The sequence below is a fragment of the Squalius cephalus genome (assembly GCF_949319135.1).
Source record: "Squalius cephalus genome assembly, chromosome: 4".
Classification (NCBI taxonomy): domain Eukaryota; kingdom Metazoa; phylum Chordata; class Actinopteri; order Cypriniformes; family Leuciscidae; genus Squalius; species Squalius cephalus.
The window spans coordinates 27,571,759-27,585,513 of record NC_137125.1 but is presented as its reverse complement, the minus strand read 5'-3'; the positions used below and the strand labels follow the sequence as shown (position 1 = coordinate 27,585,513).

At 35.7% G+C, this 13,755-nt stretch overlaps 1 protein-coding gene across 1 annotated transcript; it reads right to left on the bottom strand.

Annotated features, from left to right (window-relative positions):
• Nucleotides 1-308: 308 nt before the first annotated feature.
• On the bottom strand, nucleotides 309-13,479 carry LOC307157486 (uncharacterized protein). Its single transcript, XM_079869403.1, has 3 exons — nucleotides 13,419-13,479; nucleotides 6,171-6,302; nucleotides 309-1,932 (listed from the first exon to the last, which is right to left on the bottom strand). The coding sequence occupies exons 2-3, from the start codon at nucleotides 6,253-6,255 to the stop codon at nucleotides 515-517; spliced, it is 1,503 nt and encodes a 500-aa protein (XP_079725529.1). The 5' UTR covers nucleotides 6,256-6,302; nucleotides 13,419-13,479; the 3' UTR covers nucleotides 309-514.
• Between the last annotated feature and the right edge of the window lie 276 nt (nucleotides 13,480-13,755).

Genomic DNA, 13,755 nt, shown 5'->3' with positions numbered 1-13,755 from the left:
GAATTTTCAGTGACCTAAAGACCACAAGTGTTTTTAAAGGACTCCTGCATTTACCTTAAAAACAAAACAAAAAACAAACAAAAAAAAAAACCTTTTGGGACTGTCATACTCTAACTTAATACAGGACTTATTAAAAAATGTTGCAGTCAAATCATAAGTTTCAGACAGGACCAGCAGTGACACGCAGCTGGAATCAGCTTACAAATTCCATTAGATGAGCTCCAAAGCTAACCATATTCAAGTCCAAATTGACAATATGTTTACCTGTGCATTTAAAACCAAAAAAAATAATCAAATAATGTTCATGGTATCATTAAGTTTGTCCTTTTATTTATACTTTTTCATTTATATTAGGTATGCTTACATGCACAAAATATCAATACAAATGTATCCAGTCCATTTTCAGATTCTAAAAGTTGTGTTTATCCGTTTCCAAAACTCTGCAATTCATTTTACATATTCATGTTACATGTGAAGGAAAAAAAGAGAGAGCAGAAAATCATCTGGTCCACATTCAGTTGTGGTATGAAAGTATCCTTGATTTCACACAGATACGTATTTTCTGGTGACATTTTAAACTTCTGAGCCATTTAAATCTCTTTCCACACAAAGAACACAAATAGGGTCTGACATCTGCATGACTTTTCAGATGTATTTGTAAGTGTGATGGCAAAACAAACTTTTTGTTACACTTATCGCAATTAAATAGCCTTTTTCCAGAGTGAATGCTCAGGTGATTTTTGAAAATGCTCCTTTTTCTAAACCTCTTGCCACACAGCAGTTTCTTTCCAGAATGAGTTTGCAAATTATGTTTCAGGCCTCTTTGACACGTGCAATTATTTTTACACTGAAGACATGTGAAAGGACTGTCTCTAGTGTGAAGTCTCATGTGAGTGTCAAGATTTCCTTTAAATCTGAAACTCTTTCCACAGTGATGGCACACGTAAGGCTTCTCTCCAGTGTGAATTCTCATGTGAGTCTTAAGGTTTCCTTTAAGTGTGAAACCCTTTCCACACTGATCACACATGAAAGGCTTCTCTCCGATGTGAGTTATTACATGCTTCTTAAGGTGATTTCTATCTGTGAAACTACTTCCACACCGATTGCATTTAAAAGAGTTCTCTCTTGAGTGAATCCTCATGTGCTTATTAAGGGTCACTTTATGTCTGAAACTCTTTCCACACTGACAACATGCGAATGGCTTCTCTCCAGTGTGAATTCTCATGTGATACTTAAGATTTCCTTTTTGTGAGAAGCTCTTCCCACACAGTTTGCAGATGTAAGGGTTCTCTCCAGTATGACCTCTCATGTGGATATCAAGGGATTCTCTATATGTAAAATTCATTTTGCAGTGGGTGCAGGTGAAAGGCTTCTCTCCAGTGTGAATTCTCATATGAGACTTGAGGCTTACTTTATGACTGAAACTCTTTCCACAGTGAGAGCACGTGAAAGGCTTTTCTCCAGTGTGAATTCGCATGTGATACTTAAGATTTCCTTTTTGTGAGAAGCTCTTCCCACACAGTTTGCAGACGTAAGGGCTCTCTCCCGTGTGACTTTTGATGTGGGCATTAAGAGTTGGTTTATAAGTGAAATTCATTCCACACTGAGGGCATGTGTAAGGTTTCTCTCCAGTGTGAACTCTCGTATGATTCTTGAGACTTGCTTTATGACAGAAACCCTTTCCACAGTGATGGCATGTGAAAGGCTTCACTTCAGTATGCATTCTCATGTGATTCTTAAGGTATTTATTGAACCGGAAACTCCTTTCACACTGTTTACATTTGAAAGGCTTCTCTTCAGTGTGAATAATTACATGACTGTTAGTCTTTTCAGTCTGTGAGAAATGAAAAGATTTTTCTCCAGTTATGAAATCATGATCTTCCTCTTCCATTTCATTCAGTTCTTGACTCTCCTCTTTCAGCGCCATCAGGTCTACAGCAGACAAAGACAAATACAAGTTAACCCCAGTTTAATGGCACAAAGCAACAGACACCAAGACATTTCAGTGTTTCCCATTCATTAACTAGATTGTGGCGGCCTGCCATAGTCTAATCTGTCCCGCCTCAGTTTCATAATGAACCGAAAATATATTTAAACTTCTCTCATAAAAGGTCTTTAACATTGTGTTTTGTTTAGAAATATGGCTTTATCCTCTAATCAAATAGCAAAAGGCTGAGACTAAATAAGTCTGTTCGCGCTGCACATTTCAAAGCGAAGTGCACACTTTGTCCCATTTAAAGTTCAGGTACAAGTCAATTCACAATTTTTCTTTGTTAAATGTGCACACTGAACTTAAACTGTACAAAATGTTCTTGAGGAGGGACCAAAGTCCACCCACCAGTCTCACAAAATCTTGTGGGAGACACTTTTATTTAGATAAAGCATCAAAACCATCTGTATGCTGGATCCCATACACACTAAACTGCTGAAAGAGTAGTTTAATGTAATCCCAAAATCTCTCCTCAACATTGTCAACTCTTTGCTTTTTGTAGTACATCTCAATAGCTATGTTTCCATCACCCTGTTTTTATGCACATTTTGAAGTATCACATCAGAAACGGGAGATGGAAACACCAAATTTCGACAGAAAAACCCTTAATTCGCAAAAAAGTTTTTAAGCTCGCTTGAGGTGGTTTTTGACCTGTACGAAAAAGAGTTAATGCGAATAATGGGAGATGGAATCACATTTGCAAGACTTATCAATGAACATTAAACATGGACATTTTTTCATTCAAGAACTTGTTCAATAACAAATAAAAAAATGTTGTTGTTGTTTTAAAGCAGGGCTCAGTAGTTTCGGGATTTCGTCGCTGTATTCTCGCTTTTTGCTCGCAGGTTTCTCTCTAGAGCTCCCCCCACAGCTTCGGAATAGATATTTGACAACACTGTTGTAAAAACTCGTTGGCGATTCTCAGACACCAGAGGCTAGTAGATCAATGACATCAAAGCAGATGGGACATTCTTTAAAACGTCTTCTTCAGTCGGGTTCGAACAGCGTGAGGGAGCGCAATAATGACAGCATTTTAGCAGATTTCTTTTGGCCGTAAAGCAATTGTTTACATCGCGAGACCTGATATCACGCGATACTTCCTGACGCGGCGGCCGGCGGCTCGCCGGCTCAAAGTTGCAAGTGCGGATTTTCCGCTCACGGGCACCAGGGGGGTGCGAAACGACCACCATTCAACCCGAAATAAGTAATATAACCATTCCAATGACTCCGAAGCTGTTCAGTTAAGGTAAAAAAAGTTACTTAGTTCACCTTTAAGTATAACCTGTGATCTATTGTTTCTTGCTCATTTCTCTACTTTCTCATGTGTGTTACCTTTGTCAACCAAGTTTCTGTATGGTCAACTGTGTAACTGCTGTTTTTAATTTTCAAAAATACTCAGTTGCCGACTGTACAACATGTTTAGTGTTCCCGCAAGGTATTTTTCTTCCCAAACAGCATATAATTTTTTTTACTTGTTTGAGAAAAACTGTGAGGACCATTTAACAACTTTTGTGAAAACAGAGAGGTTTTATATCTCTAAATATTTTTCTGTAAAGTCTCAATGATTACAATTTTTATTTAGGTAAGTGGATACATAATTGTCAATCAGGTGGCTATTTAAATTCTAGGTATTTTTCCAAGCAATGAACAAATACTTATTTTGTCAGGAACATAGTTGACTAGAATATATCTAACATCTGCTTTTTGGAGAGAGAAAACCCTGAGTTTGGCTAATAGCATAAGTACTTTATTTTAAGGGTTTTATGTAAAGTCCTGTTTGTGTTTTGGAAAGTAAAGTTTTCTTCACATTGTCAATTTCCAAAAATACCCCTAATTATAGAATGATCCAAGACACTCGTATGACATTCTTTAAAAAATATCATTCATTTCTGTAAAGCTCAACATTGTAAAGGCCCACTGAAGTGCCTTGAAACGCAGAGCATTATTCAATGTGTTGACGTAATTTCCACTGAAACAGGAAGACAGGGCGGGACATATCGAACAGCCACTCTCTTTTTTTAAAGGTCCCGTTGCATGCGATTCCATGTTTCAAAGTTTAGTTAGTGTGTAATGTTGTTGTTAGAGTATAAATAATATCTGTAAAATTATAACGCTCAAAGTTCAATGCCAAGCGAGATATTTTATTTAACAGAAGTTGACTACAAAAAACGCCTGGATTGGACTACACCCCTCTACATCCTGCTTTAGTGACATCACCAGAACCGTGTTTAGACTAAACTCCGCCCACAGGAATACAGGCGTATTGATGGCGAAATGTCAACAGACGGTTGATGTTTATCTATAATCGGATACCGCAAAAGTTTAATTCGAAGTTGTTAGTTTGCTCTGTCCATTTCACCACGGACTGTTTTTCTAACCTGGGATAATATCAAGCAGGCTTCTCTCAGCGTTTCATACTGACGAAGGGGACTATTTCAACTATATTCCAGCAAGCGGTAAGTAGTGATTTAATATGGAAGTAGCGATCAACTTCACATCGTTTCTCTTAGTAGGATGAAAATAATCTTACTTAAACTGTGATTAATATACAGAAAGCGATCACAGAACAATCCCTTTCCAATCGGCCAAGCTATCAATCACACAGCGCGAGTTTATATGGACACTTGCCAAAACTCGTTATGAAATCAATGACGCTGTTACACTGCACAACGAAGCTCTTACTGTATTTATATGCCTCATGTTTGCATTGGTGAAATCATTAGTGAGTGCAGAAACTGCGTTGCAATGATAAGATCTTTCACGCGATCAACAGGCTGTCATCTGCTCAATGCTCATCATCACTGCAATTTTCTATGTGATTGAAATAGATCTAAATACTTAAAAAACTTCTCACGATTCGTTAATCCCGATAGCTGTAATAGTAAAAACGTATAATAGCTGTAATAGTAAAAGTTTTCCAGATAGTTCCACATGTAATGCCAGATATTTCATATGCAAGCATTTCAGCCAATCACAGCAGAGGGCGTTTACACTGAAGTCTCACAGCAGACACGCCCCTTCAAACAGGGTGTTCAAACCAGGGAATGAAATCAGGCTAGGAAATATGCCTTTTACTTCTAAATTATAACAATTTTTGATCTAAAAAACATACTAACATTATAAGGGCACCCCTGGAAACATGATAAAATAATAAAAATAATCCATGGAATGGGACCTTTAAATAGCTATTAGCGTTTCATTTATATCACAGCTCGGCCAGAGCCATTGAGCTTGGTAAAGCCACAGTTTCCTCCTTATCGCTAACTGTTTGTTCTCTTAATCTCTTCCGTATCACTGTAAAATATAGCATTTTGTGCAGAATTCAAATAGGTCCAATACGTTTTGTGGTCTGCGCAGACTCGCGCATATGATCCGCTCTGTGCTATCCTGTATCTAGACCATCTGGACTGTGAAACCAAACTTAAAGGAGAAGTTCACTTTTAAAATGAAAATTCTGTCATCATATACTCACCCTCATGTTGTTTCAAACCTGTATGAATTTCTTTCTTCTGCTGAACAGAAAGGAAGATAATTAGAAGATTATCAGTAACCAGACAGTTTTTGGGTCCCAATGACTTCCATAGTAGGAAAAAAAATACTATGGAAGTCATTGGGACCCAAAAACTGTCTGGTTACTGATAATCTTCTAATTATCTTCCTTTCTGTTCAGCAGAAGAAAGAAATTCATACAGGTTTGAAACAACATGAGGGTGAGTATATGATGACAGAATTTTCATTTTAAAAGTGAACTTCTCCTTTAATTCGCCCCCATGGAAAGCATATTTACGCTGTCTGAATCATTCCTTATCCCCTATATAGGCTAGTGCACTATGTCATTCACAATGTAGTAACAAGTGACTTATTTCAGCCGCAGCTTCTATTTATAATGTAGGGGGCGGGACACTTCAGATTCTAGAGAATATTTGATTGGACAGAAAATCTGATGAGAAGCTGAAGTGCAGAGTGATGTCATCAAAATCATTTATCCAAATTGGCGGAAGTGAGAGACTGTAAGTTTTGAATGCTTAGGCTATATCTTCTAAATGCGAATTTTGTCTTTTTTTTTGGAGCAGACTAGCTTATAAATAACAGTAAGGCTAACATATTCACACTAAAAGCCAAAAAACTTCCATTTTGATATCATCAAATTACTGAGTTCAGCTTTAAGAATGAAACCAACCTGTTTGTTCCTCAGTATCTTCTTGTTTCACTCTGAATGTTTCTTCAATCGTCACGTCTTCACTCTCCTCTTTAATAAACGCCATCTTTATGATAGTGTGTCACGTGGATTGTTGCTTCACCAGGAGTTTTTCTGTGTGTTTAGAGTGACATATCGTCATGTTTAAGATGAGAATAATTAAGACAGACAAATAAACCCTTGCTAAATCTCTGGGTGCGTCTTAATCAGCTACCTAGTTCAGCGCACTGGTAAGAGAGTAAGTCAGAGTTAATGCTCAGTGAATCTCGAAAGCCCCGTTGCTCTCATGACCGAATTCGTGTTTACAATAAACGATTCACTACATAGAGTGAGACGCACGTTTTCTGTTACTCATGTGAGGATGCACTTTACTGACAAAAATAACGATCATTTAAATCAACTCCAGGAGGAGATTTCTCTTCAGCAATCGGATATCTATCTGATCAGTAAAAACACATTAAGTGACCAGGGGTAAACTATTAGTTAAACCATTACAATATTATCTTTAATAATAAATAATTAACTTTGCATCACTTGTAAGAATTATACAATTGATTGGAAAGTTTGAATCTTCTTCGGTTTTTTGGCGCTTTGGATCCGGTGTGCATATAGTCATCTACTTTTGCTGTTGTGCAGTCATGATTTACTTATATTCATTTCTTCCTTGTTTACAATCTTTCTATTCTTTATCACATATACCTATTCATATCTTCCTCCTTTTAGAATTACTCGATGCTCCATCCTATTCAATCTCAACAGGTCCTACATGGCGCTGCGTGTTCAGCTCCTCCAGAACAATTCTGTGGTAAATTAAATTAAATTCTAAGATCCAGAATAGACTAGAGCATCCTCATTCCAGATTTACATCCTTCCACTTAACCCTGTAATATACGACAATTCACCATGACGTCACAACAGTAATAGACGTTCTTCCGGGTGGCGATATTTTTTTCCCCAGGATGGTAGGGGAAGACTCATGAATATTAATTAGGGAAGTCATCACTGATTGGTCTGATGACCTACCCCGACCCCACCCCTAAACCTACCCGCCACTGGGGGTCTGATGATCTACCCCTAACCCCGCCCTAAACCTACCCGTCACTGGGGTTAAGACCAATCAGTGATTACTTCCCTAATTAATATTCATGAGTCTTCCCCTACCCTCCTGGGAAAAAAAATATCGCTTCCGGGTGGCAAAAGCCGAAGCGTTCCTATGACAACGCTAGTAAATTGCTTGGAAAGGAGGCCCACCGTCGACAGTAAAAATGTAATAAAAATAAAAAATCTAATTAAATATAATGCATTTTTTTTATCATAATAACAACTGTGTTTAATGATATAAGTAAAAGATATAATAAATATGTAATATAGTAGGCCTACACATAATTAGCAAAATACTCTCTATAGCTCTTTTTTCTAGCCAAAATAACGTGCTATATAGCCTATCATGGTCATTAAATGGCTTTCCTGAGGTAAATGTTATGTGACAATTGTTCTCCAGCTGTTATATCGACTTTTGCGCGGTTGAAAAACACTGATTAGTCGATATTATGTATGAGGAATATACATTTAGGTAAGTTGCGTGAGAAAATGGATGTAGTGAGAGCGTGTGAAAAGTGACAATTGTATGAGGCGCCACGTAGGATTTAAATCAAACTTCGCTTATCAATACATACATAACACAATACAATTATAAATTACTCGCATATACATTTATTGGATGTTCAAAATACATATATGAAATACTCGTGCACACTACTATGAAATCCATACCAATACATATTATGTTAGTAATGAATGCTTGTGAATAACTTGCATATAGGCTACATATAAACTTGACGCACGCATACACCTATAAATACTTATAAACTTCCATGCATATACACCTATAAACACTCGTCTCGCACATACACACTCGCAGCACGCAGACACACCCATAAACACTCGCACATACATATAAACTCGATGCGCATACACATCCATAAAACACTCGCGCATACAAAATAAAACGTGGATGCATGCTTTAGTTGTGTAGGCTATGTATGCGAGTATTTATAGGTGTATGTGTGCGTCAAGTTTATATGCAATATTCACAAGTGTATGCATTCATTACTAACATTGGTATGAATTTCATATTAATGTGCACGTGTATTTCATATGTATTTTGAACATCCAATAGTATAGCCTACATGTATATGCGGGTAATTTATAGGTGTATATGCACGTGTGTTATATTGATAAGCGAAGTTTGATTTAAATCCTACGTGGCGCCTCATACAATAGGGTATATGTCGAACGTCGCATTACGAAACCGGAAAACAGAACGCATCGCTTCCGGTTCAGGTCTTTTGTATGTGCTTCTTGCATTTTTTTACTGTTTTACTCAAGATAACTTAAAAGGAGCGAGCAAAGATGATCATAACCAATGTCCCTCGCATGTGAAGATCGATATTTAAAAGTAAAAAAAAAAAAAAATCTTCACACTAACGTTTAGATATTTAAATAGAATAAAACGGCAATAACAAAGTGAGATAGGTAGGTTAGCTGATTACCTTAAAATTCCATAGATATCGGCGTCAGTTCATACGGCTGTTAACACTTTCTATGACAAGCGGATGCGATGAGACCAGGTTTCCGGTTTCGTCATGCGACGTTCGACATATACCCTATTGCGTGAGTCTCACGGTCAGTCGCTATAGAGCTGGTAAGTCCCGCCCCTTCCGTAAAACCCCGCTGGACCTCAAAGTTGAAAAACCGTCAATGCAAGTGAATAGGAGAAAATTATTATTTTCTGGTCCCGTTTGAATTGTGCCATGAATGTGAACATATGTTGTCTGTGAATTTTTTATATAACTTTTCATGTTACGAGTTTGACAGTATATGGTATGATTCTTCGGCTAGCAGTTGTGGAAAAGACATAACGAGAAAGACTACATGTCGCCTATGTGACGTCACCCCATAAAGTTGACTTTTACCCGTGGTTTTCGCCAACCTCAACGATTTTGTCCTCTCCCTGAAAGAAGGCGGTGAAGTGCACCAAAGACACAGCCATGTTTAGCGGGATCCGTGAGCTAGTCCGTGTGCTAGTGGTGTTGACGTTTCAAACGCGTCGAGAGTTGTAGTCCACAAAGTGCTCTCACACAAAGTCTAACCGTATCAAACTTCTACCCGCTAAATTGTATCATTCTTCACACGAAAAGTTATATAAAAAATTCACAGACAACATATGTTCACATTCATGGCACAATTCAAACGGGACCAGAAAATAATTATTTTCTCCCATTCACTTGCATTGACGGTTTTTCAACTTTGAGGTCCAGCGGGGTTTTGCGGAAGGGGCGGGACTTACCAGCTCTATAACCTCCTCACCCACAGGAAATCGATAAAACCCTACACCTTTTGCTGTATATCTGACAGCGCAACCCCAAACACAACACGTTTTCATCATCGTTTCAACTTTGATCAACAACAATGTTTTTAACTATGTAACTGTTGCAGTCGCCAGCTGGATCTCTTCAGTTAGTCAGTGGAAGCCGCTCGCGTTCTGCCACCCGGAAGTTACTCGCCGCCTATTGTTTACAAACATTCTGAAAAGGCCTATACACTACCGTTCAAAAGTTTGGGGTCAGTGAGATTTTTAATGTTTTTAAAAGAAGCATCTTCTTCTCACCAAGGCTGCATTTATTTGATTAAAAATACAAACAAAAACAGTAATATTGTGAAATATTATTCCAATTTAAAACAGCTGTTCTATGTGAATATGAGTCATTCCACGAAACCGGTACGATTTGGACAAACACATTTTTGGATTTTTTACTTTTATGTATTACTTTTCTGAACAACCCACAACATTAATTACATGTTTAACTTCCAGAAAATCATATTTTCCCACCTCAGGCATCAAATCCCTATTATTATTGGTAATTATTTTAAGATATGGGCACTATTAGTCTTCAACCCCGTTATGGACACTATGGGAGCTCTCAGAATATGATTATAAAATATATTTGTAATGAAATCAACATTTTCCTATTAATCATATGTCCCTCACACTAATTCAGTAATTGTAAATGTAAAATTTACATATAATTTTACACTTATGCTATACTAAAGCCTGAAATGGGCACTTTTTGTGACAGCAACCTCATCATTTTTGATCAAAGATGTGGCTTAACTTCAGAATTTTAACTAAAATCAGTATTCTTATGATTGCTCTGAACATTTCTGACTAAGTTCAACAAACATTAAATTACTTATTCATGAACTTAAAAAAAAATGAATAAAAATGTAGGTGTGACGGGGTTGAGACTAGATTAACAGGGTTGAAGATGGTAACGGGGTTGAAGAGACAAATACAGCTAAACATATACATCGTTGTTTTTTTCTCAAATTCACTGAAAGATTTTCTATGACCACTGTATTTCATTATGTAACCAAGAAAAACAACATATATAAATTGCAATTGCAACTCAGTTTTATTAACCCGACTGCAGGAAAAACAACAATAACTTTAAATACATTAGAACATTATAAACTGACTAAATAGGTCATCAAAATAAAACATATTACTTGTGTGCTTTTTTGATGTGTTTGTGTGTCTGTGCGAACATGTTTTTGTGTGTTTTTTTGCATTTGCGCGCGCTTCCTGGCAAAAAAGTAACGGGGTTGAGTGTGACGGGGTTGTGATTTTTTGCTTGAAAATGGCCACTGCTCTACATGTAGTGAACAACAAGAGAGTACATGGCATTCATTGTATTAAGAAATCATGTATATTTTTGAAATAACAAAGATAATTTTCACAAGTAATAGAATTCTATCTTTATTTGATGTAACGGGGTTGAGTCGTTGAGCTTGACGACCACAATATCAGATTCTAAATAAGTTATAGTTATAAAAGAAGGTGGTAACTTGCCTGTGTCTACACACAGTGTTGTTCAGAAGACTTCTATGATGTTAATTCATGTTATTGATGTCACATATAAGGATCTGTTCATTAGTTTTATGGGGGAGAATGGTTTGCGTAACGGGGTTGAGGGATTACTGAGGGACGGAACTAAATAATGTGATTTTAATAAATAATCATGAATTTACTTACAAAAAAAACATTACCAGCAAAAAAGCACAGAAAGATATTCATGGGAATGGCAAAATGTATGGACTTTTTTCTAATTATATTATTCAAATTCCAAGTACACTTTCAAAGAAGGCCATGAGGGACATGACAAAATAGGTGGTGTCAACTGAAAAACAAGATAATTTCTAATATAAAGATAATATGTATGTCATTATTTTTAAACTTTATTAAAGGAGACATTTCAATTGATACAAAAAGCTTTTAAGAATAGATTTTGGTGACCCAATAGGTAAAATACACTTAAAAACTTCAGAGGGACTCAAATCGTACCGGTTTCGTGGAATGACTCATATACAGTAAAGTGTAATTTATTCCTGTGATCAAAGCTGAATTTTCAGCATCATTACTATTCAGTGTCACATGATCCTTCAGAAATCATTCTAATATGAGGATTTGATGCTCAAGAAACATTTATGACTATTATCAATGTTGAAAACAGTTATTTACATTTTTATTTCATGATGCTATGATGAATAGAAAGTTCAAAAGAACAGCATTTATCTGAAATCTAAAGCTTTTGTAACATTAAACACTACCGTTCAAAAGTTTGGGGTCAGTAAGAATTTTAATTTTATTTTTGGGGGAAAGAAATAAAATAAATCCATACTTTTATTCATCAAGGATGAGTTAAACTGATCAAAAGTTACAGTAAAGACATTTATAATATTTTAAATAGAAAATATATTTTAAATAAATGCTGTTCTTTTGAACTTTCTATAATTCATCAAAGAATTTTGAAAAAAAAAATGTACACAACTGTTTTCAACATTGATAATAATGAATGTTTCTTGAGCATCAAATCATCATATTAGAATGATTTCTGAAAGATCATGTGACACTGAAGACTGGAGTAATGATGCTGAAAATTCAGCTTTGATCACAGGAATAAATTACAGTTTAAAATATATTAAAATAAAAAAACAGTCATTTTAAATTGTACATATAAATTTCACAATATTACTGTTTTTTTAATTGTTTTTTATCAAATAAATGCAGCCTTGGTGAGCAGAAGATACTTATTTTAAAAACATTAAAAATCTTACTGACCCCAAACTTTTGAACTGTATATGAATTTTATCAATATTCTGTATCCTTCTCTATCTCTTTTAAAATCATATCCTAATAAATATTTCAAATCCTTATTTATCTTACCTTGTTTGTTTAAATATGCAATTAATTATTTTCTTTCTTTATCATACCTTTTACAGTCATATATTATATGCTCCACTGTTTCCTTCTCCCTACAATTCTCACATAGACCAGTCTCATGTACTCCAGTTATGAACAGAGAAGCGTTCAGTCCCGAGTGTCCAAATCTCATCCCATTAATTATGACCTCTTCTTTCCTATTTTAACCACTTAAGTTATACTTCTTTGTTAATGATATTTTAAAATCGGTAATATATATTCTTACTCCTGTAAGCCCTGTTTTTTGGGCTCTAGATCCATCAGTATAATGTGTACTTGCATAGAATTTCCTGTATGTGCTTACATAATATTTATGCTGACCCATTTCCTCCCATTCCCTTTTCTTATCTAATACCTCTAAATCAATTGTAACACCAGGAATTATTCATGTTGGACCTCTCACCATACAGGTGACACACTATGTTTTCAATCTGATATTTCTTTGCTAATTAGTTTATATTCCGTCCATATCCGCTCTCCCTTTATTTAAGTATTCCCAGCAATTATTTAAAACTTCTTTAGCTATATGATTTACAGTATAACTCTTTAAAGATAGAATGACAATTTATCTCTCCTCAAACTCAATGGCATTTAATTAGCCTCTATTAGTGCATTGACTAATGTTGTTTTAGTTGGTCCTAAGCATATTCTAAGAGCTCCATACTGCATCCTATCTAGACTCTTTAATAATGTTTCTGATGCTGAACTATAAATCATGCATCCATAATCAATAATAGACCTTAACAATGCTTGATATATTGTTAACATTGATATCTTTCAGCTCCCCATTCTTTTCCAGTTATTGCCCTCATTACATTTAAAAATCGCCATTTTTATCTGTTCCTCAATATGTTTCTTCCAGGTTGTACGGTTCGATTTAAATAACTAAATTGTTTTAAAACACAAACCTTTCTTCAGCCGAATCACAACAGATGCAGAACAGCGGCGCAAACTTATGACGTCACATCGCCAGACCAAAATAAAAGTCCTGTAAACACGCAAAAATGATAAGAGTGCATGCAAACTACCGTTCAAAATGTGGCATTTATACAAGATATCCTTTTATTGAAAAGCAAATAGTGACAAATGTGATTAAAAAAAACAAAACAAAAAAACAAACAGTTTATAATACAGTACATGTCAAAAGTTTTTTTTAAATAATTATGTTTTGGAAAAAAGTCTCTTCTGCTCACCAAGGCTGCATTTATTTGATCAAAAATACAGTAAAAACTGTAATATTGCAAA